The sequence below is a fragment of the Strigops habroptila genome, chromosome 3, assembly GCF_004027225.2.
Source record: "Strigops habroptila isolate Jane chromosome 3, bStrHab1.2.pri, whole genome shotgun sequence".
NCBI classification, from domain to species: domain Eukaryota; kingdom Metazoa; phylum Chordata; class Aves; order Psittaciformes; family Psittacidae; genus Strigops; species Strigops habroptila.
The window spans coordinates 80,036,568-80,060,622 of record NC_044279.2 but is presented as its reverse complement, the minus strand read 5'-3'; the positions used below and the strand labels follow the sequence as shown (position 1 = coordinate 80,060,622).

Sequence of the window (24,055 nt, the reverse complement as noted above, 5' to 3'; positions counted from 1 at the left end):
CTGAGTGCACACGTCAAGAGGTTGTGGGACAATCCAACTGGAGACAAAACAATGGGACCGGGGCTGCAACTGGCACAGGGAGCAGGGTCAGTGCAGTGAAGAGGAAACAGGTTATTGCTTAGTGAAATAAAAAGCAAATTTGTCTGGATGATGCTTGTCCATCCACATGGGAGTAGGAGAGCAGAGAGGCTGGAGTCCAAAAAGGCTTGGATTGGCTGGGGAGCATCCTGAATGGTACAACCCTGTGCCTGCAGCACTATAAACACAGGAATGAAGAGAAGGAAGGAAACTTTGGGGCTTCTTGTCTGCTTCCTGGGAGAAACGGCAACAGCAGCAGGTGGCCTGGAGACCTTGAAAGGAGAGAAGCTGCACCCTGCCTTCCCTCCTGACTGCCCCTCCAGAGGAACCACCTCTCTGAGGGTCTCCCATGAAAATGTGGACTCTCTTCCTCCTGAGCTGCCTGCTCTACACCCTGGGGATAGTGGCACAACCGTAAGTGCCATTTAAAAGTCTGGTCGTTGATAGCTGTGATGCTGAGGAAGGGGCCAGGATAGCAGGGGGAGAGGGTGGGACCCTGCGAGTCATCTCCTGGAGGGGATAAGCATGGGGTAACATGCAGCATGCCACAAGCCTTGTTATAAGCACAGGATCCTTCTGAAAGTGAGAACCTCTCTCATGGATATCACCATGTACGAGAATTAGGTGAGGGCTAGTGGTGGGAACAAGAAGAGTGAGGGACTGCGGTCTGAGGCAGGCTGAAGGGAAAGGAGTAGGATAAAGTGAAGGGCAAAAGGAAAGGGCTGCAGGGCTGGGGATGATCAAGCAGGCAGCAGTATGCTGCCAAGGTCATTGAGGAGCCCTCTCCAAGCAAGAAGGGCAAATCCTTTTCTGTTTTCCATGCTTACTGGGAAACATCTAAAAACGTCTTGGCTGCACGATTGGGGCGCTCACTGCTGTCTGCCTCAGGGCCCTGGGGTAATGGTGGTGGAGGGGCATCCCAAAACACAGGGGGGTCACCTGCCATAGCGGATACCACTGAGGTGACACCCCAAGGTCCTTGAAGGGTGCCCTCCCATCCCCACAGACATTCTGAAGACCACCCCCCCAAACCCCGAGGTTTCCCTCAGAGTGTGGGGGGGATACATGTCCCATTTTACAGTGCTAGAGGCAACACTGACGGAGCTGCATCTCATTTTGGGTTTTCAGGTCACCTGAAATTGACTGTATACCTTCACCCCTGCGAGAGGTTCGCACTCTCATTGTTAATCTGTCTTTCTCCCTCCAGCAGAGCAGCACCACTTCCCCCAGGGAGGTGGTAAACCCTCCTGCTTCCTCAGACCATAGAGTATCAGTGCCAAGAGTGGGTAAGATTACTCCCAGGATGTGATGCCTTATTTCCTCACTGCAGGAGGTACCTGGTCATCGTTCCAGCTGCACTGCCCTACCCCTCTTCCCAAAGGGTGTGCTTGGACCTTCGTGGAGTGGAGAAGCCTATTCGTGTGGCCTTAACTCTTGTGCATCCATCTGGCAACCTCAGCATCTACCGCAAGGTTGTCCGGAACAATTGGATCTTTGAGTGCTCCAGATTTCAGGTCAGGATCATTCTTGGCAGTGTCCTCTAGCTGGCAGCTTCCAGTGTGCTCTTTTGGCTCCTGACTCCTCCTACCAGAGAAATAGAGAATGAGGATGACAGGAGGAGAGAAGGCATGGAAATGAGTGAATGCCAAGTCAGGAGAGCATCTAGTTGGAACCTGGTGTCTCCCTGCCTTTGTCTGTCTGCATGATACTGTTCCTACTGGGTATTTCACAATCCATCCTGCTGGCACACCAAGCAAAGGCTGCCTGGCCAGACACCAAAGATCTGAGAGTAGAGGTGCTTAGAAGCACCCAGATGGCAGCTGTGCAAGCTCATTCTCTCCTCTGAGAAGGGTCAGCACTGTCACAGGGTGTCATTTGTGAACTGTAATGCAGGGAGATCCAGACCTTTCATCTGAGACAGCCTCCCATCATGTCTACTTCACTCTAAGCTTCTCTTTAGGGTTGGAAAATGTACTGGAAGACTGGGAAATACATGGGAGGGTTCACACACAAGCTCAGTACCAGTCTTTCTGACTGTCAAACTCACAAACCTTATTTTCTATTATTTCTTCTTCATTATTCTTAACGAATAAGAGTGAATTTCAGCCTCTGTGACCCGCACACTCTAGGAAATGGATTTCTCATCAACATAGACCTTCTCCTCCCATGGGTTGAGTCTTCTCAATCTCACTCCATGCAGGTTCTAGTAGCAACCCTGTGAAGGGGCAGACACAATTTCTGTGCGAGAACAGGTTCTCTTTCCCTCATTTCCAAGGTCTGTCCCATGTGCTTCCATAGACACAGCCCTCAGCCACTGAGGGGATATCCTGTGCTGATCTTCAGAGCAAGACTGAGAAGAGGCTGGCCTCACTGTGCAGCAGGAGTGAGAAGAGCACTGCTCTGATGCCATCTTGTCCTCTCCTACTGCCCACTAACCTAGCAGCTCCTCTTTCATGCCCCTAGGTCCCCCAACCTGCAGGCAACCAGGAGGTGGGAGCTGTCCATCTGCGCATCTCCAATGGCCACTACTTCAATGTATATGAAGAGAAGCAAGTCCTGATCCACAGGGCTGGCACAGGCACATTCATTCAGATGGATAAAGCTGTCTATAACCCAGGACAGACAGGTGAGCACTGCGTGGAGCACCCCGACAGTTCCCCTGCCTTGACCTGCCTGGACTTTGTTCCCAATTTCCCATGAGCCAAGTGCTTTGTGTCACGCGGCCTCGATGGATACAGAAGGGGAAGGTATCTACTGCCTTCTGGAGAGATGTATCTGTGAACCATGATTTAGGGGCAGGAGGAGACTGGAAGGGTCGGTCTCACATGCTCTAGGAGCACAGCTGGCTCAGAAGAGGGGGCAAACCTGAACATAGTCTTTTGAGCCAGGGCCAGGTAGGACTGGTGTGCTCATACTGCAGATGAAGGGAACTCGGATGTAGCCTATGGGAAGGTCTCTAAACTGTGAGGCTGGCTGGTGTGCTGCTGCCACATGTCTGTGGGGGTGAGCAGGGCTGAGAAAGCGGCAAGAGGGCTGCAGGGCAGGCATGGGGCTGCTGGTAATGCTGTGTGGAGATGTGATTTTGGGGAAAGGCAAGTGCAGGGCAAGTCCATTCCTGGATGCACTCAATCTCTCTAATGTGCTCTTCTTCATTCTTTCCCTTCAGTGAAATTCCGGATTGTGACATTGACCCAAGATTTTTCTCCTGTTAACAAGAAGGTAAAGCCTGTCTAAGTGGAGGTGAGGAAGTCTCTGGGCCCCCTCTCCCAGTTCTGCCTCCTCTGCCAGCCCCACGCCATGGAGACTCAGACAGTCCCAATATCTGCAGCACCCAGGGCAGCCAACGCCTCTACTAAACTGGGGACAGCAGCACCCGTTTGCCATCGGCTGTGCTGTCGCTCTCATGGGAGAGCTGCTGGCTGGTGGGAGGGTTGGTGCTGCTGGTGGGGAGTGTGCCAGCACTCCCTGCTAGCTGAGTCAGTACAGGGCAGCTCAGGAGCTGCATGAACCTGACCCTCCTTCCTTCCCCAAGGGCTCCTGTGGGCTGTCGGCCATCGGCACAGTTGCCAGACAGGTTGTGCACAGACTTGGCCAGACATAAAGCTCCCCTCCTGCAGCACTGGGAAGCTCAGTGCTGTGTGGAGTGTGTTGCACTTAAGGGTGGTAGAAGGGTCTGAAGCAAGCTGTGATGCATCTGCACAATTTGAAGAAAAAGGGATACAGGGAAGGATATGCATGAAGTGATCATAAAAAAAGAAAAGAGAGAGAACAGTATAACCAAATCATACTGGCTTGCTGCTGTCAGCAGCTCATGCTCCCTGTGTCAAGGGAGTAAGAAGTTGCCAGAGACTTGCATATGTGCTAGCCAGGAAACTGCAAGACTAGCATCTTCCTACAGGAAGTAATTATACCTGCAGCCAGAAGCCGTAGCTATTTCATGCTCCTGTGTCCTCCAGCAATTTAAGGAGAGCCAACAGGAATTCATGCCATGACAGATAAATACTGAAGGGTACACGTGAGCAGAAAGTTGGATCAGATCCTTCTAGGCTGAAATAAAGGGAGAGATCCTCCCAGCTTCTTTATTGCTGACTTAATTTCCTCTTTTTCAGGCTATTGGTGAGGGCCTAGGATCACATTCTTCTTTCTAATATAAGAGATAAGATTGAAGTCTTATCTCTTACATTAGTTAGAAAACAGAGTAAGCAATGCGTTTGTTTCCATGCCCAAAATTGGTTCATGATGATATTTGACCGTAGATGCTCAATGTCCATGTGTGAGTATAAGTAAATTAGCATTAGAAAAATGCTATGATGAAAATTCAAAAGAGGTCATGTTTAACCAAAGCTATTATGAGGCTTAGGTGCACTGCAGCATTAAAGCTATAATACATTGTAAATTAGATGAGTTGGAGAGAACACATGGGTATTCACCAGCATGAGTTCTTTCCAGCATCAGCATTAGATTCAGGTTATGAAAATAGTTAAGCTGCACTTTTGTTCTGTTTCAATGCTCGAAAGCTTAGGATGATGAATTTTGTGAATAACGTGGCCTTCTGTTTACAGACCAATTACTCTCCCAAGCCTCTGCTCCTGCCTCCTTATGCCACATGCTCCCAAATCATTACAAATCAATTTCTACAAATTTCTACAAATCAGTACTGCCTCCTGATAGCTGCAGTGATATAAGAAAAATCAGAGGATTAATAGGCCTGTAGGGCCTGAATTATGTCCTTCTTTGTCCCTCCCTGTTACTGTCAGCTGCAGTCATCAGTAATTCATATCTCCAAGTCTTACCTCTTAGGCCAGGGATTTTACAGGAAAATGTGAGGTGTATTCTTCCTATAGGTGATGCAGGTTTTGCTAATTTTTGTGATTTATGTTGCAAAACGAATGCCTTTTAATATTTATGAACTTGGGATGATAGCATTTGTGAGTCTCTCTACTTTTCTCCTTTTTTAAATAACAAATCCTAGCTTTCACAGCTGTAGAATATCTGTCAAAGTGCATCTTAAAAATTCAGGGATCAAAAAGCAAATCCAAAGAACAGCAACACAAATGTTGCATATTTTCCTTACTACTTCAAAGCCAGTCTACTGGTTTCAGTAGGATCAAGCTCCTTCTATTGTAATGTTTGGGACTGGCGATGTTTTCACAGCACATGGGCTGGGTGGGTAAGATAAGTTGATATGAAGGTTGCTTTGTCATGCCAGTGTCTGACATTGCTGTCTGTTTGCTTTGCAGTACTCTGTGGTGGAAGTCCAGGTGGGTGTTTCAGACTCCTCAGGTGTTACGAGGAGAGGTATTTCAGTACGGATAATACCTAGGCCACTATCTTACTGGGTCAAGTTCCTTTTCTTAGGGTCTGTGTACACACATGCACACACATGCTCTGTCACATGCTTCTTGTTAACAAGCATTGACAATCCAAATGGTTCAGCTTCTATCCATTTCTACATTCAGGAATGCCAACCAGGCTTTAGCTAACTCTTACAGTTCATCTTTATGAACTGGAGTCCCTAAATATCAGGACCTTTCATACCTTCTTTATCAATGGCAGTAGAGAGTAGAGTAATCCTGGGTGGGTTGGGTTTACCTCTTCTGTTGGTGCTTCAGCACTAGGGTCATTTCAACACCATCTGGGAAAAAAACAGCAGGAATCTGTGAAAGCCTCTGAAACCTGATGACTGCCTCTTCTTTCCTTCCCTTGGACTGCAGGACCCAAACCAAAATCGCATTGGCCAGTGGCTGGATGTGAGACCAAAACAGGGCATCGCAGATCTCTCTTTCCAGTTAGCTGATGAACTCTCTCTGGGGACTTACACCATCAGTGTGGTGAATTCAGAAGTGTCCAGTACCTTTAAGGTGGAGGAACGTGGTAAGATGGAGAGTGGAGAACAAAAAATAGGGTGGGAAAATGTGCTTGTTTCTGTCTGTACAACAATATATAGCCAAACATTGTAAACTCTTATTTACTGTCTGAAAGCTAGGGTTAAACACAATCTATAGAGTGGGCAACATCAGAAATGTGCACAAGGGACATTGTGCTGGAGGTTCCTGGAGAAGTTATCTGCTAACAACTAGGCTAGCACAAAGTGAGAATACTCTAAAGACCTCTGCAAGACTGTTCGTATGTTGGGAGGAGGGGGGGGAATGTGCAGGGAAAGGGATTCTTTCCTTGGTTTCCCTGTTGTTTGTTAGTCCTTGCTTTTACCTCATGAATGTGTTCTTTCATCCAGCCTTACAGAAACACACTCTTCCCTTTTGTCATCCCATGTCTAGGTAGTTTGTTGCCTTTGATGGAGTAACTCTGTGGTTTTTGTTCCAGTGTTGCAAAAGTTTGATGTTTTCTTTGAGGGACCAGCTCAGATTTATGCTACAGATAGGACTTTCCCACTGCGTGTGTGTGGCAGGTAAGAAGGATGTTCAGGGGAAAAGAAAGCTCATCAAAACTGTGTCTCTCCTTCTGTATGTTTCCTTTCTCTTGAATCCATGAAGAAGTGTCTCCTGAATCCATCAAGAAGGGCCAAACACAGTCATTCCTTTTGAAGAATCCCAAATACTGTAAGAGTCAAACTAATGGGTTCTTCCTTACAGAAGTGGTACATGAGTCACACTTGGGAAAGACCATCCGGCTGTAGGGAGACTTGTCCTAGGCAAGCGATATCCTGCTCTGGAAGCTGTGTGTGTCCAGCCTTGAGAGACCTTATGTGGGGAGAAACATGTATCTGATATGGGACTGGTCTGCTGAGGTAAAGGAGCATGAACTGGTGTTTCTTTAGAAGGTTATGCTGTTCCTTCTAACTTACACACTGCTGAACTTAATACCTTCTTAGAAGCAGCAGGTGGGTTTCTCTAGTTATATAGTCATTAGCAAAAAGTGAGCAGATGACGGTGTGAAGGAAGGCACAATCTCAGATGGTATAAGCATGAAGGAGGAAGGAGAATGATCTGGAAAGTACTTTGGAGACACATAAAGGGGGTGAGCTCAACTGGGGCTGGTAGTCCAGAGACTTCTGGTATCTCTTTGCTGCTGGTGTGACATAATTTCTCATTAATGGGGATATTTAAAACTAGACCATACGAAAATCTAGTAGAAAACAATACAGCACTCTGCATCCCCATGATGGGTCATAGATGTCTTCCTGTTGCTGATACTGTCAGGAGTATTGCTCCTAAGGGAAAGCCAGAGAGGAGTCAAAGCAAGGAAAGGCAGCAAGGCAGGAAGGGGAGATGTCTGCACTGACAAGGACACACTTCTGCTGTACCTTGCAGAAAACAGCAGAGCAGGTCTGATGGTGGAAACAAGAGTTCAGATCATGAGATAAGCCCATGGTGAGGCAGGTCTGAGGTCACTCCGGGCTCCATTACTGCCATACCATGCATTTGCTGTTGCTGTCTGCAGGTACATAGGTTTCTGCTGCTTTCACACCTGAGCTAGTATCTTCACTGTGCCCTGTACTGTGTGGGCACGTCAGCTCAGGCCAGCTCTCTGTGTGTGCCAGCAATTCCAGGAAGCAAGCACCCAGAAGTGGGAGACCTTTGGAGAGAATGGGTCCCTTCACGTCTGTGCTTTGTTTCTGCCTCTGTTGGACACAGCACTGTGCTATTGCACTGTCTGAGTACATGGTGTACTATATTTTCATTTATGCCTGCCTGCTTACCACCTGCGTTAAGACCTTCATCAGGAAGGCCACCTATGTGGAGCAAAAAATACAGCTCATCTGCTCAGCAGCTCCTCTGGTGTTTTCCTTGCAGGTACAGCTATGGGAAAGCAGTGCAAGGGACCATGCGGGTGACTTTGTGCCAGAAGGCAAGGAGGCGTCTTCAAAATTCCAGCAAGGACATCTGTAGGGAATACAGTGGTCCGGTGAGTCAAATGCTGGAAGATGCATGGGGAGTGAAGGAGCTCCACACAGGACTAAGTGTCAATTGGTAAAGTAAACAGAATGAACTGCTATGTAGGGAACATTTGCCAACCTCTGTAATGTATAGGTACACTAGTAAGTAAATGTTTTCATTCAGTGAATGCAATTGTTGCTGCCCAGGCCAACAGAGAAGCCTTTACCCCCGGAAATGCTTCTCTGTAACTTTATTAATGATAAAGCTTAGAAAAGAGGAATCTCATGGAGAGATTTGGAGTTTTCTTCTCTGGAAAGAAGTGTAACTTGCCAGAAATCAATGCAGTGGAAGAAACTACAATTAATAGAGCTTTTTTAGTTGCAAAATTACTGCATTATGGGGAACCTATCCTGGAGCTGCACAAGGACACTAATGTATGGTGGAGACATGGTTAATTCCATAGCCAAATCACACAGTGTTTTTACCCTGTTTTTTCTTTTTATATATTTAAACATTGCATATTTTTATGCTTACCCTATTACGTCTTTCCATTCCTAACAAAGTAGTTCATAGCTGTGCTTATCCCTTGTACATATATAGTTGAAAACTTCTCATGCTTTGTCACTTTTTCATGCTTTGTCGTTATGACTCGTTACTGTAGCTGTAATCTCCCCACTCTGGAAATGATTTGTTACTTTGAATTTTCATTTAATTCTGCAGTTCTTCTAGCTATATTTATTAAAATACTCATATTTTTGCTCTGCGATCCAGTTAGTGCAGTCTTCAGTTTTCTACTAACTCTGGAAAGTTGCCATCATTCTAATGGTGATAAAACTGTGATGTGTTTTGTTTTATATTACTCCAATATAAATTACACATATTCATGCATATAAAATACAAAGAAAATACAGAATGTAAAATGTGAACCATATCTATCTCTATATGAGCCCGCATTATTGTTGCAGACAACAATTATGATGGAAATACCTTGTACTTCTGACTCCTTCCCTTCTCCCCAAATAATATCTACCACTTCCTATTGCAGACTGTGAGCAAGGGGTGCTTCATGCCTTCTGTAAGCACATCAGTCTTCAACCTGGCTCCTGGTGAGGAAGACAGCAAGCTCTATGCAGAAGCCTCTCTCATGGAGACAGGCACAGGTACCCAGGAGCTCAGCAGAGGAGGTTCTAGGGTGAGAGGGACCATTCTAGGGGTGCGATGGTCGGGGTGGGCACACCTCTGCCTCTCCTCCACTGGTGCTGGGACCGTCACAGGACACAAGAGCAGTCCTGCCCGAGGAACTCTCTGTGCCTACAGAGAGCTGCTCTCTCAGCCCCAGGCGGGTGAGGTGTGGTTGGGAGCATGGTCCATGTGGCCAGAAAGGGGCTTGGGGACAACTAAAGGAGCTGCCACAGGAACAGCCTTCAAACCTTGAAGGGTGCTGCTGTTGGGGAAGGAAGTTTGAGACACTCTGCTTAGAGGGGCTGGGAATAACAAAATGAGATTAAACTAGGATGCGGTAGTCATCTCCAGTACTGATCCTGCTTCCCTTGCACTCTGCTTTCCAACAGGGGTACAGATCAACACCTCCAGCCAAATCCTCATCTCCAGGACAGCTGCAAGGGCAGTGTTTGAGACACCAAACGCATATTACATCCCTGGAGTACCCTACAAAGGGAAGGTGATTTTTTTCCGAGCTTCTTCCCTGCCATCATTTGTCAAGGAATTTAATGTCTAGGAAATTTTGCTGACCCAAAACATTTTCTATTCCCCAGACGGAGTGTTTTACCTTGCAGTGTGCCACATTACTTGACAGTATAGCTCCAGTTTCTGCATTTCAGATGCCCTGATGTGTTTACCTTTCCAGCTTCTGCTGAGGGGGATGTGATGTCTCAGCAGGGATGCTGGGATGCCTCAACATGAGCTCCTTATGCCCTAGCCACACACACCTTTTGGAGCACTCAGGTTTTAATCACTCGCATCCTAGCTTTAGAAATAAGGGAGTTTTATAGGTCTTCTGTGTTCTCTGTGGTCTTCTTGGGGCCAAACTGAAGTTAAGGCCACCTACTCAGGAAGCTCTATGTTTGTCAGAGGGAGATATAGGTTTTGGGTATGATGCTGAAATGCTGAAAGAAATATCTGACTTAGAGTTTTCTGCCTCACCATGCTGTCACCAGATAAAGCTTCAGGATCACTATGGAAATGGCATGAAAAACAGAAAAGTTTATCTTGTGATAAAGTTCATGAGGCGTCGGTTTATCAAAACATACATCACAGATGGAAGTGGAACAGCATCGTTCAACCTGGACACAACTGCTTGGAACAGCTCATCAGTGTCTTTGGAGGTAAATCGCACCTCTGCTTCTGGGAATGTGAGAATTCTTCAGCTCTGCCAGTGCTCTCCGCTCGTGCCCTGTGGCCGCCTGCCAGCTCAGGCCTGGGCAGAGCCAGCAGGAAGGCACCGAGCAACAGCCTTTCCCAAACCAAGCTGATGACATCCTAACAAAGCACTGAAGCATTAAACTCTTGATTTCTGTGTGTCTCTGGTCCCCTTTCAGGGAAGGTTCACACTAGAGGATCTCACACACACCCCTCGAAAAACTGACTTCAGTTACGCAAATGCTTTCCTTCACCTGCAGCCCTTCCATGTGACAACCAAGAGCTTCCTGGACATACACCCACTCACGGAAACACTGCCCTGTGGGCTGAAGCAGAATGTCCAGGTGACCTTCATGCTTAGTCGGGATGACCTGGGAGAAGACACCAGCCGCATAGGTTTTGCATACTATGTGAGTAATAGGGAACCTGAGGGGAAAGGCTACACTAATGCAACCAGACCCCAGTGAAATCTTGAGGGTGTAACTTAGGTCATCCCTGGAGGAATGACAGGAAAAACTTGTTCTTGGAGAACTGGGTGAACATTACACCCCACATAGCTCAGCCTGGTGATCCTGGTATCAGGGCCCCAGTCACTCCATGGGTGGGAGGAGGCTTCTACTTTTGCAGCCCATCACATGCTTAGCCTCTGCCAAGGCTGCAGATTCTGCTGTCAAACTCTTCTCCCTTTAAAACTGGATGGGGCGTCACTTTTTCACTCTGGATATCAAACAGATGCGCAGTGGAAATGGCTTTTGGCCCAGTCTGGAGACCTGCCTACTAGAAGGGAAACAGCTTAACTGTCTCTCATTTACCTCCAGTGAACCCACTACCCATCCCTTGTCCTAACTGGACAGACCAGACCAGAATTGTCATATGTTAAAGCTTCTCCTCCCACACTGTGATATCTGTAAATCTGCTGGTCCCGAGGTGGGGGTTGGATTGGATCCACAGTTTACTTCTGAGGTTGCTTAGAAGAGCAAGATTCACATGTTGAGTGTGACTATGCTCCCGTGGCAAACAGCAATCTGCTCATTGCAAGTCTCTCCTCCCACAGGTCACTGGGAAGGCTGGAATTGTTGTCAGGGGCCACAGGACTGTCCAGGTTGGGAAGCTGAACAGTAAGTCTGTGGCAGCTGGGCACTTCTAGGTCATATAGTGAGAGTTGCCAGAGTGTCTCCCAAATTCCCTGAATCTGTAGGTCGTGAACAGGGCAGAAGGGGACTGCGGAAGCAATTGTGTCAGCTGGAAGAGGCCAAAAAGGCAGAATGAGGGAAACAATGATGGGAAGAGGGACAGGGAGGAACTGTGGGAAGATGGGGCACATGGGATCAGAAACGAAGAGAGAGGGCAGACAGAACAGCTGGACATTGTGGGATTATAAAGCAGAAAAAAGGAGGAGGGCAGAAGGAGATCTTGGTGGGGCTGTGATGAAAGCACTTTGCTTTTCCTTCTTTAGTGTTGAAGGGCTCCTTCTCCATCCCTTTGACCTTCACTGCTGACTTGACCCCATCACCTTCCTTAGTGGTGTATGCTATCTTCCCCAATGGAGGGGTAACAGCTGACAGCACCCGTTTTGATGTTGCCTTGTGCTTTGAAAACCAGGTAAGACTCACTCCTGTGGCTGGGGGAAAGCTGACAAGCAGGAGTCAGCAGGCCTGAGGGAACAAGACCCTCAGATCCTTCAAAGAGAGAACTGTGGAGAAGAGAGAAAGGCGATGAATGCAGCAGAGTGACCAGGGACCAGGAAAGCTTCAGCAGTGACTTCTGTTCCTAGCAGTGGCTGAGCAGGGAAGACTCCAGCCGCTCTCCCTTTTTCTGTCTGTGCCATCTCTCTGCCAGTCTCCTCACCCCCCTTTCTCTCTTTTTCATATTTCCTTTCTTGGTGTGTTGCTCTAGGTCAAGGTGGGTTTCACAGCTAAAGAAGCCCATCCAGGGTCAACAGTGCAGCTCCGACTGCAGGCAGCCCCTGGCTCCCTGTGTGCAGTACAGGCAGTGGATGAAAACATGTTTGTCGTGAGACCAGAGAGTGAGCTGACAAGCCAAATGGTGAGTGTCCGTGCAATCAGACAAAAAACCAGGAGTGATGGACTAGCTGGGGCAGATGGGTAGGGGCTTTGGCAAGGGGAGCCAGAGGCTAATGGATGAGCAGGACTTTGTATGGAGGAGAAAATGGGGTTTGCCTGGGAGATGGCCAGGAACAGATATGTATTCTACGGGAAGGTATAGCGGAACATCTGCTCCTTGCCTAATTTTTGCCTGCCTGTGATTTTCCCTAGGTCTATGGTTTGTTCCCTACTGCCTACAGACATGGATACCCTGCCCAAGTAGAAGAGCATTCAGATCACTGTGTTCAACCCACGTCACCTCTGCTAGGGGGGAAGACACAGCATTCCTTTCAGCCTGACATCTTTAACCTCTTCTGGGTAATCATCTTGTGATTTTTCCCACAGCTGTTGAAATTACGAGCATCTATTTTTCTCCCCCAGCAGTCTGAGAAGGCCTTGCCTTCTCCAGACAGCCCCTGCTGTCTGTACTGACAGCTATGCTGTCCCAAGAGATGTACAATCCCATTATAAGTATTCCCCTCCATAGGTGCAGAAAGCAAGATCCTGGACCAGCCAAACCCAGCTTTCTGGGCTTGGGAGTGAGGTCCTGTGCTGTGTACTGTTTGTCTACAGTACTAGAGAAAAGAGAGACAGGGAGTGATCCCAAGCATTAGATCACAGATAGTTGACATAGCTTAGTTGTTAGCCTGCTCTCTGGCACTATTTGGGCTGTTGTCAGGCAGATCTCTTGGTGCCTTTAAGGCATATCTCCTCTAGAAAGGACTATCCTTAAGCAGCATGGACACAACACAGGCAGTGCTATTTGGCCTTGGACCTGGGGATCAGACACTGTCCTCTTTTATTTCGCGATAGAAATGCATCCTAGGAGGCTCTTGCACAGCACAGAGACATCTCTTGTGTTTGTGGACAGACCCATGTCACAGCCCTAGGAGCTGAACGGGGATTTCATCCAGCTATTCCCTCCAGCATGCATAGGGGATGGGGCAGGACACTGACACCTCTCTTCTGTCTCTTGCCACTGGAAATGTGTTGAGAGGAGCAAGACATCTGAGTGTTCCCCAGATGAGAGTTGGTGGTTTAGTGACCTCATAAGAAAGAAAGGATCAAGGAGGCTGTGCCATGCCTCCCTCGGCACTGTGTCTGCTTGGGCCAGAGCTGCTCTGAGCTGCTTGGGCCCTGGGCTGTCCTGGCCCTAATGGTTTTCAGAGTCACTTTGAAGAGCAGTGGCTGCTTTTCCCTGCTCACAGATGTTTCACTGCCTCCCCTGTCCTCCTTCTTTTCCTAACAGAACATGGGGCTGAAGATCTTTTCAAACCTTCTAGTCAGGAAGCCATCTCAGTGCTTTCACCGGGCGGATAGGAAGCCAACCATGGGTGAGCTGTACTTTCAGCCTACCTGGAACATGAGGTCACGCAGATGGAAGAACACTCTGATCTCTGGGGTTTGCTGGTGGAATTTGACTCTCTGAGGAGTAACAGGAGCTGATGCCACAGCCTAGCTGCCCAGTCCACCAGCCTCGGCAGGAATGACCCAGCCCCTACAAAAAGGGCTCTGAAGAATGTTAATACCTGACATTGAAAGATGGCATTCCCTTCCTGGCACAGACAAACCCAAATACGAGCCAGTATTTATTTCCATGTGACTACCCCACAGGCTGTGCATCTTTCCCCACCTGCATCTGCAGGGACAGTCACTTGCTTTCTCTGTGTCTCAGTTTGCACTAGATAATCGTACTAAGCTGGCTTACACACCTGCTGATATTGAAATCATTGCCTGCAGAGGGTTGTGAGTATTCTGCAGACCAGAGAACAGTATAGTTATTCACAGAATTACAGAAGTGCTGGTTAAAATGGCTCTCTGAAGGTCCCCTGTCTCTTTAGCACCAACTCTGGGTCAGGTCAGAAAGGGATTTTGTCTAAGTAAGTCTTGGAAAACTTGCAACTAACTCACTGCAAGCTGGTTGTCCTGTAACCACTCTCTTTTCCCTTCCTGTTTTCCCTCTTCTACCACATAATCCCACTCCCTTGTGTTTTCCTCTGCCAGACTCTTCCCATGTCTCTTTTACTGCTTGCTTTGCCTCTTGCCATTGTGCTAGGCTGTCTGTCATTGGCAGGGTTCACCTCTCCCACTCTGGTGGGACTCCTTATTCTTTCTTTCAGGAGGACTTTCTACAGAAGACCAAAGAATCGCTAAGGAACAACCCCAATCTACAACCCATGGAAGACTTCACCACTATTTCCCTGAAACTTGGATCTGGAATCTGTTCTCTGTTGGGTAAGTGATGCAAGACTTTACAAATGGACAGAAGGGTGATCCCTTTGATACTGAGTCTTGGCTGACTTGCCTTTGTGCAAAAGTCCAGCCATAGGTGTAAAGAGAGGTGTGCATGTGAGTTTTGTGGGTCTTCCCTGCACTTGCAGTACTTCAAACTGAAGGACTAATAGACTTTGAAGTGCGGAACTGAAGTTACACGGGTTTAGAGAAGAGCAATACTCTTCAAGACCAAACCACCAAGTACCACTGGGTACACTCTACTAACCTCTTAATTTGGTGTGCACTCCAGCTAAATTTGTAGCCCTTGTTCACAGTATTTAGATTAAGACTGATGAATCAGTGCTCAGGAGGATATGGTGCTGCTGCTTTCCAGATGTCATGCTGTTGACTGACATCATGCTCCTGAGTGAGCGTACAGAACTGGAATGCTTGGGTGGTGTCTTGCTCAGAAGAAGGGTATAAAGGCATTACTGATGTTGTTTAAGCAGTGTTTAAACGGCTCTAGGGAACAAACTGCTGAGAGCTGCCTTGCTGTGAGACACTGGAACATAAGTCATTGGTGATTTAGCACAGGTTGATCCAAGCATGAGGATCAACATAACCTCCCTCAACCAGGGCCATGAGCTCTTCTCATTGCAGCAGAGTGGGATGAACTTCTTCATGCAAGTCCTCTCTTCCTCTCAGCTCCAATGGCAGCAGGAGCGTCCTGGTCACAGCTCCTGCTGCTGCCGCAGCATGGAAAGTCAAAACATTCTGCTTAGCTGGGAGGGGATTTGGCCTTGCCCCAACCACGAGCCTCAGAACAGTCCAGCCCTTCTTTGTGGATGTGACACTGCCATATTCCATCATTCGAGGAGAGACCTTTGTGCTGAAAGCTACTGTCTTCAACTACCTACAGCAGTGCATACAGGTTTGTGCCTGTGTGGGGCAGACCTACCATGCGTTCTCATTGTAGAGCATGTTGTGCCAAGCTGTCTCTCCTGAGTTGCCCAGTTACTCACTTGTATCTGTCATTCCCACAGATCAATGTGGCCCTGGCTAAATCCTCAGACTTCCAGGTAGAACCATGCCGGACCTGCAGGGATAAGGAGTGTCTGTGCGCAGAGGAGTCCAAGACCTTCTTGTGGAATGTGACAGCAGTGCATCTGGGTATGGCTGCAAAAATGGGACTGGTGGTGGAGAACCCTAAAACTGAAGTGAGAGGGAGTGGGAGGTGCAGAGAAGCTGGCAGAGCCTTGCGTCCCCTGGATCCTGAAGTTTGTTCTTAGTGGCTCAAGCATGTGATCCATCATGTCTGCTTTCTTTCTCTCTCCTTAGATAGGCTCACCAGAGAGGGCAGGAACTAAATAGGTGGCATGGAAAACTCTTAAGGAGAGGGCAGTAGGACCAGCTGGGGAGGAAGGGTCTGCATGAATGTGTGTGCAGGAACATCGTATTGCTGGTGCTGTGCTTCAGATGCAATAAGAAGGGTACAATGGGATCCAAGGGGCTGCTGGACCTTTTGTTGTTACAATCATATGTAGTGCAATGAAGTCACTGTTAGTGAGGCATTACCTAGTTCCCTCATGCTTGGGGTGTCTGAAAAAGCCATTGGTACTGGCTGGTTCACCCTTAGCAGCCAAACTGCTGAGGCTGTGAAGACCAGCCACCCCAAGCACCTCAGACCACTCTCAGTTAAAGCAAGTTGGCTCTAGTTGGCCGCAGGTATAAGAAACAGGCTCTGTTCAATTTATTTGCTAGGTACTCTGAATATCACAGTGCGGACAGAGGTACTGGACACCACGCCACGCTGTGGAGGCAAGAAGCCCTTGCCATCTACTCTGAAGCAGAGGCATACACTGGTCAAACACTTGCTGGTCCGGGTCAGTATGAGAGCGGACTTGCTTCTCTCTCTGAGTAGCCCTGCCCCTGGGGGAAGGGAGGCTGAGCTGGCCTAAGTGGTTTTCTCTCGTCATTTTTTGGCCAGCATTAGCATACCAAGGCTGTGGCTCAGCTTGCCTTGTTCCCCCCAGAACTAGCCAAACCTATTGACTTCTTGCAGTACTCCTTCTTGAGCTACATTCATATGTCATGTCTGTGCTTCTCCCTGTGTTTCTCTGCTCAATCAACCATTGTACATGAGCTTTTATATATGCTCACTGACCAGAGAGCCCCATCCCTCAGGCTTGCTCTTGCTCTCTTGAGCAGCGAGGCTTTGGCAGTGCAGGCCTGCCAAAGGTGAGGAGGATGGAATCCTTGACAGTCTGGGGACTGATCACTGAATTCAGACTTGAACTTGCTCTGAAACTCTAGGAATTTCATACGTATTCTTGTTTCTCCTGCCTGATGTTCATGTTCCTGCCCTGGCAGCCAGAAGGTGTGTTAGTGGAGAAGTCTTTCAGCTCCCTTCTGTGCCCGAGAGGAGGTATGTGGACAGCCTGAATGGGTTCTGCAGCCTGAAATAGTTAGAACTGAGAATAGGACTAAACTGTGGGAGATCTGATGGAAGAATTCGCAAATGATTTTTCACATAGGAAATTTTGCTTCTGTTTAGACAAGAAAGAACAAGAAATACTACTTCTATATGTGCTGTCCTACTGAATTTGCACCGAGTATAGGTGGTAAAATCCTGCTCTGTCATCTCCTTCCCATATCACAGCCCCTGGGCATTCCTGGGGCTTGATAGTCAGCAGTGAGAGCTGCTCCAACCTGCCCACCCTCTCCCTGCAGCATTGCAAGTCTCCCCAGGATGAGACTCAGCTTAGCTGCTGAGTGATGACCAGTTGTGGTTCTTGTGGAGCACAGTGAATTGAGTTGTGAAGTTGATGAGCTCTCAGGCTGGCCACCAGCTCGCACATTTAATCTGAAAAGTTTCCAGGCAGTAGTTTTTTTGTGATGACTGGGACAGACTGTAGGGAGCAGTTAGTGTGAGCAGGATGTAGGCAGTGTCCCATTTCTCTGTGCCAGGATTGTCCTTCTGATTAGATGGATTTGGCTTAATTTTTTCATACTACACCCATTTTTTTCAGGAAACATGGCTGAAGAACCTGTGTCCCTTCGCCTCCCTGAAAATGTAGAAAAGGGATCTACCAGGGCTTCTATTTCCATCTCAGGCAAGTGATTTCTACTGTGGGCTCACTGGCTGCTGTTACAAATGAGGAAGGCTTAGCTTGGTGATGATGTCAAGGGATCCATCTGACATGAAACTGCTTAAAAGAGAGGATGCTGTGTTTATTCTCTGCAAGGTCTGCCAACACCAGGCTTTCAGATTTTTGGATTAGCACTTAGGATTTCATGAGAAAAGTAAACTGCAAAAAAGAATAATCCTTATTTGTCTAGCTAGGACTTTGGAGCAGAGACCCTAGATCTTTATGTTTGATGGGACTTTGGGAACTTGGCTAGTTCTCTGTAAGTATAATCAGCAAAGCTTGCAACCATCTTGTCTCCCTGTTAAGTTTTGCTGCTACAACAGAAGCTCCTGGAGAGAATAAATCATTTTCAGCATTACTAAGTTGCAAAATAACACTTTGGAGAGGCTGTGGGACCAGACATACCTACCGTTCGAAACACTAATTGCACTGAGCTCATTTGCCCCCATACCAGAATTGGTATGAAGCTAGGCCTGGCATAAGTAGCCATGGATATTATGCAATAGAACCCCAAAGGAATAAACTGAATACTAGTATTTTCTGGCTGGCTGGAGGACATATAGACACCTTCACACCATCTGACTAGCACCCCTGCTAGCTTACTGGCATTTCGACCCTTGACATATGGCCAGGTAGAATAGGGCTGGCTAAAGACCAGAAACATGTCAACCTTTCCCTAAGTGCTTTTATATTTGTCTGTCTGTGTGACACACACTGAGCAACTGCAGCTCTGCTCACAGCCTTTTACAAATAGTACTTGTTATGGTTGGAGCTCTTCAGACTGCAAAGGGAAAGTTCCTCAGGGGCTCCATAGTGTGGTCATCCTTCATCATGATGCAAGATTGGGAAATGGCAAAACAGTCACCACTCTTCATCCTGCACTCTCTTGTTTACTTCTCTTTCCTCCTCTCTCCAGTGTATTCCTCATGTGCTGAGATAATTTTCCACTGCCTGGCTGAGAAGCACCTCAAATCATACTTACACTTGTTTTGTTTCTCACACCCTTGTGTAGGTGACCTCATAGGGATGGCGCTGCAGAACCTGGACCACCTGGTGCAGTTGCCCCACAGCTGTGGGGAGCAGAACATGGTGCTGTTTGCCCCCATTGTCTATGTGCTGCAGTACCTGGAGAAGACGAGGCAGCTGACCCCTGAGATCAAGGAGAGGGCAACAGGATTCCTGCGCAACGGCAAGTACAACCGAGCCACCGTGCTCCTCTGCCTTCCCCAATGTCCAATCTACCAATAGCTCTTGCCCTTGCACTCACTTTGCCAATGTTGGTCCCTCTGTGTTACTATGTTGTACTAATCACTGTTCCCATCCCCCTAGGATACCAGATGCAGCTTCTTTATAAGCACAGAGACGGGTCCTACAGTGTCTTTGGACGGCAGGATGGGGAAGGGAACACTTGGTAAGCACTGCAAATATCCCTCACTCCTGATTTTAGCTGTCTGGGCCAGAGCAGCTAATGTGCCTGGGAAAGCTGAGAGGATGTGTGTTTCTTCTTTTGGATGGAGACCCCAGGAACACTCTGGCAGGGAGATAGATTGAGGGACTTGAGCCACTTGAAAACGCAGTGAGGCAGGGCTGCAGACTTTGTGGGAAAATGGAACAACAAAGATGTGGTCCCAGGGACCTAGGAGGTCCCTTTTCGTCTCTATGGCCCTGCTGTTGCCCCACAGACAACGCCAGGTACTGCTGGTGGTGTTCTGGCAGCCGAGGTACATCCTGACTAGTGGTAGGTCAGGGAAGAGCAATAAAAAACTGTCTCCCCAGGGAGGGAATTGCTTGGGAGAGTTTGAAAGAGCTGCATTGGCCCAGCTTGACCCTGTGGTGTCTGGGCTGGGAGGAAATAGAGAAAGGAAGGGAGGAAGAAAATGGGGAATTCAAGAAAATGGGGAATGTCTCTGGGTATTTGGGAGAGACGAAGTGCAACAGGTAAAAGTAAAAGGGGCAAGAGGTTTTTCACCTGTGAAATGACTGGGTAAAGTGGTAGTATTTGCATAGTACATTTGTGGAGCCAGGTCGAGGGTCCTGTGGACCATTTCCACTTTAAGCTTGCCTTTCTATACAGAAATGATTCTTGTTTTGCATACCACTATGTCAGTGTTAACTTCAGGGACATGTACCAGGAGGCCTTTGACTTTATCTTTGCCTTTTTTGTGTTTCCCTTTCTCTTGCAACTCATACTCTTCCTAGGCTGACAGCTTTTGTAGTCAAGAGTTTCAGCCAAGCCAGAAAATACATCTATGTAGATGACAGGAACGTCCAGGATGCCCTACGCTGGCTAGAGCAGAACCAGCTCCCCAGTGGCTGCTTTGCCACCAAAGGGAGCCTCTTTCACTCCTTCCTAAAGGTAAATGAGGGCCAAGCCAGGCAGCACAGCTGGGAAATGGCTGGCTGGATGTTGTGACAGCAAAAGATAGTGGGATCCCAAAGGATCCTGGAAAGTTGCTCCTGCAATCTGTGCAACCAGCCTTAAAGAGAGCAGGGTATGGGACTGGGAATGTGAAAGGAATGCTTTTCCTGCTGGGGAGTCACTGCCTGCACCCTCCAAACACTACTTAGGGTGAAAGGTGCATTCCCTTCACAGGGCAGCGTGGATGATGAGATTTCACTCGGGGCATATGTTGCTGCAGCACTGCTGGAGCTGGGTCAGCCACTGAAGGTGAGCACGCTCCTGCTGCCTCCTGCTCTCCTGTACACTCCTGTGCCTAGGCACTGCTCAGCTCATAATGCTGTCAGTCCCCAGGCCAGGAACAGGTAGGGAACTGCTGCGAGGGAGCCAATGTTTGACCAAACTGTCAAGTCCTTCCTCAAAAGAGACAGTGCTGTAAAACGGGCATGGTTCTATAGTGTTTTGTGGCTAGGGCTCTCAGCACACATTGGGGCAGCACTGATTGTTTCCTCAAGTGAGCATGTAACTTAATGTGTTTCTCTGGAACTACACCAGGAAGACACAGCCTGGCTCCCTGGAATGAGCTCCCCTGCCCCCTTTTTTGCCCCTGTCAGAGTATGGCATGTGTCTCTTCTCCCAACACAGGGCAAGCTGATGCAGGCTACCCTCCGCTGCCTGCAGCAGGCAGTTCATAACATCACCAACATCTACACAGAAGCCCTGCTGGCCTATGCCTTTGCCCTGGCTGGGGACTATGAGACAACCCAGGAGCTGCTGTACAAACTGGAGGAGCAGGCCATCAAATCAGGTGCTGGCTGCTCTTTGGGGTAATGCTTCTTATTCACCTGCTGGGATCTGGGGAAATGTATGCTGAGCTACAATGGTTAAAAATTATGTGTGTGTTTGTACATATTTGTGTAGTAACTGCACTGTGACTGAAAATACAGTAGGTGTTTTCACAAGCTGAGAGAGTGATTTATCAGGAAGAGTTTCCTCAGTGGGAAGATTCCAAGGTCCTCTTGAGGCAGGAGGTAGGAATCTGTGAGCGAAGACCAGATGAAGCCCTGGAGAATAAACTGAAGAAAGCAATCCTGGGCTCAGAACAGGGAATGAGCTGAAGGAGCCCTGAAAACACTCTGGGTTTTGTTTTCTGTGAATCCCCAGTTATGTTCCTCTCCAGATAGCCTGCATGCTCCTTTTCCTTCTGCAGGAGGACAAATCCATTGGAGCCCCAAGCCAAGCTCTCCGGCTTCCACGGAATTCTGGCCTGGTACTCAGTCAGTGGACATAGAGTTGACAGCCTATGTGCTCCTGGCGTACCTCTCTAAGCCACGGGTGCATACAGGGGACATGACGATTGCAGCTGGTATTGTGGCATGGCTGACCCATCAGCAAAATGCCTACGGGGGCTTTGCCTCCACCCAGGTAAGAAGTAGCTCCCTGTGGGTTGATATACTTTTGCACCTGAGGTTGCCGGGGCAAATCCTCTTGAGGTTTTCCTGCTCCAAGTGCTTCACTAGAGCTCATGCTTCCAGAGGGATGACTGTCTCTCCCTTTCTAGGACACAGTTGTTGCCTTGCAAGCCTTAGCAAAATACGCAGCAAGAACGTTCAGCACATCAGGACAGGCACTTGTGAGGGTGAAGTCTCAGAGGGGCTTTGGGAAGACTTTCCAAGTCAACCGCCAGAAGAGGCTGCTGGTGCAGCAGGCAGCACTGATAGAGGTCCCGGGGCAGTTCCTGGTGCAGGTCCATGGCAGTAGCTGTGTCTTCGCTCAGGTGAGGTGGTGGGACAAGTGTGGGAAAGAGGAGAGGTGGAGGACTCTGCGTCTTCTCCCCGCATGAGATCATGCCTGGCCCATCCTATTCCCTCGTGGCCCTCACCCTACAGACAGTGCTGAGGTACCACGAGCCTCCCCCACGGGCTGCTGTGACCTTCACTCTGCGTGTCAACACAGAGCTGACCAACTGTAGCCAGGCCAATGCACATGTCCTCACCATCCACATCCTTGCCAGGTGACCCCAAGGGCTTCCTCCTCCAGCAAGACCCTGTTGTGCTTGGGGACAGCAGCCAGGAAAGCCTCAGGGCTGCAATGGAGGGACCTGGCAGTTGGGGCAGAGGGTGAATGTTATAGGTGGAAGGGGTGGGGAAGGAAGGTGCTGGCTACCTCCTGGAAGCCACAGGGTATGGTGTTGGAGGGAAGGGGGACTTGGAGGGCACTATTCTTACAGAGACAGACCCTCTGACTGTTTCTTCTTCTTCAGCTACATTGGGAGCAGAGTCACATCCAACATGGTGATGCTGGAGGTCTCCCTGCTGTCTGGATTCATCCTGGCTCCCAGATCCAGGATGTTGGTGAGGACTTTAGAGGGTCCTGCCTGCTTGCTTCTGTTGGGAGCTATTCACGTCAGGCAGTAGGGTAACTAAATTAGCAGAGGCCCTTTGCTGTTGTAATTGAACCAAAACTTCTGGTTTCTGTACAGGCCTCACAAAAGTTGGCTACAGGAGATCAGAGGTGGTTCAGCTTCTGTTCTGATTTCAGCCAGGAACAATGTGCTGCTGGGTGTGCTAAACACCAGGATTTTTTTTGCCAGAAATTCTAAGACAAGATTTCTTACAGAGACTCTAGTTATAGCCAAAAAATTGCCCTCCTCCCCGCCCCAAATTAAGCCATAAAATTGAAAGATGAATTACGTGCACAGCCCCCAGGCAGGTCTTTCAGAGCAGTCTAGCCGTCAGTGAGATGAGCTTACAAGAATCTTTCCCGGGGCCTGCACCTCCTTGCTGACCAATGCATCAGTGCTATGTACTATCCACACAGACTTTTGTCTTCAGAGTGGGAGATTCCTCTAACTGAGCAATGACAGCATAGGTCATCCTTGAGATGCTCACAAGGAGTGTCCAGGAGGGACTACCAAATATAACCACTAAAGCGCTTATCTGTGAGAAAGACGCAGTTCCACACAGACTCCAGCTCCACACCATCCCTTCGACAGAGCAGTGGGTCCCCCAGGTCAGGAAGCCATAAGAAAAGTGCTCTCAGATTTCCTTGTGTTATTGTTTTCTATCCCAGCTGGAGCGCAGAACCATCGTTAAGAAAACAGAAGTGAAAGCTGATGTGGTCTACATTTACCTGGACAAGGTAAGTGGGAAAAAAACATTTGGTGTGGCAGAGTGAGTACAAGAGGCCAAAGAACAAGAAGCTGTGTGAAAAGCCCGAGGCTGGGCTAGGCATGGAAAAAGAGCACTGATAGAACTGTGGGTGGAGGAAGCTTGCCCAATTTCATTGTCATTGGGTAAGCATTTGCTATTCCTTATGCACACTCATTTCTGAAATTCAGAATCTCTAACGGATTAGAAATATTTAGTGCAAGGAAAACATTCAAGCTAGGGAAGTTGAAGATACAATGACTTCTTTCTCCCCTTCCTTGCTAATGTCTTTCCACCTCCACAAGCTCAACGATGAATCTCAGACTTTCATTCTGCAACTGGAACAAGTAATTCAGATGAAGAACCTGAAACCAGCCAGCATCAAAGTCTACGATTACTACCAGCCAGGTGGGTCGCAGATTCCCTCCTACTTTGGGGTTTGGGAGCTGAGTTCTTGGTTTTCTGGCTGGAAAAAGATGTCGTGCACTCTTCTCTGTGTGCATGCATTTGTGTGTAATTGACTTCCTTATTTCCTTTTGCAGAGGAGCAAGCCTTGGCTGACTATGGTGCTGTCTGTAGTTGAGGTAGGCAGCAAGCTGCTGTGTGACACAGACAATGGCATCAGAAGGGTGGGAGGTGGGGAATGTAAGCAATCAAAGAAGGGAAGGAGGATGGTAATCAGTGGGGAGTATGTATCCAGCTAGAAAGAAAAGCTGGCAGACGCCTGTGGCTAGGTGTGTGGAGC

At 48.3% G+C, this 24,055-nt stretch overlaps 1 protein-coding gene across 1 annotated transcript; it reads left to right on the top strand.

Annotated features, from left to right (window-relative positions):
• Positions 1 to 433: 433 nt before the first annotated feature.
• On the top strand, positions 434 to 23,893 carry LOC115605818 (alpha-2-macroglobulin-like protein 1). Its single transcript, XM_030480837.1, has 34 exons — positions 434 to 492; positions 1,409 to 1,592; positions 2,542 to 2,704; positions 3,245 to 3,297; positions 5,319 to 5,339; positions 5,793 to 5,952; positions 6,403 to 6,487; positions 7,833 to 7,944; positions 8,962 to 9,076; positions 9,488 to 9,597; positions 10,094 to 10,261; positions 11,350 to 11,427; positions 11,730 to 11,897; positions 12,192 to 12,341; positions 12,572 to 12,718; positions 13,650 to 13,734; positions 14,521 to 14,635; positions 15,320 to 15,545; positions 15,658 to 15,784; positions 16,376 to 16,497; positions 16,985 to 17,039; positions 17,644 to 17,727; positions 18,776 to 18,952; positions 19,093 to 19,174; positions 19,963 to 20,119; positions 20,357 to 20,431; positions 20,807 to 20,969; positions 21,372 to 21,586; positions 21,723 to 21,938; positions 22,051 to 22,175; positions 22,425 to 22,515; positions 23,234 to 23,302; positions 23,616 to 23,718; positions 23,853 to 23,893. The coding sequence occupies exons 1-34, from the start codon at positions 434 to 436 to the stop codon at positions 23,891 to 23,893; spliced, it is 4,101 nt and encodes a 1,366-aa protein (XP_030336697.1).
• The last annotated feature ends 162 nt before the right edge of the window (positions 23,894 to 24,055 follow it).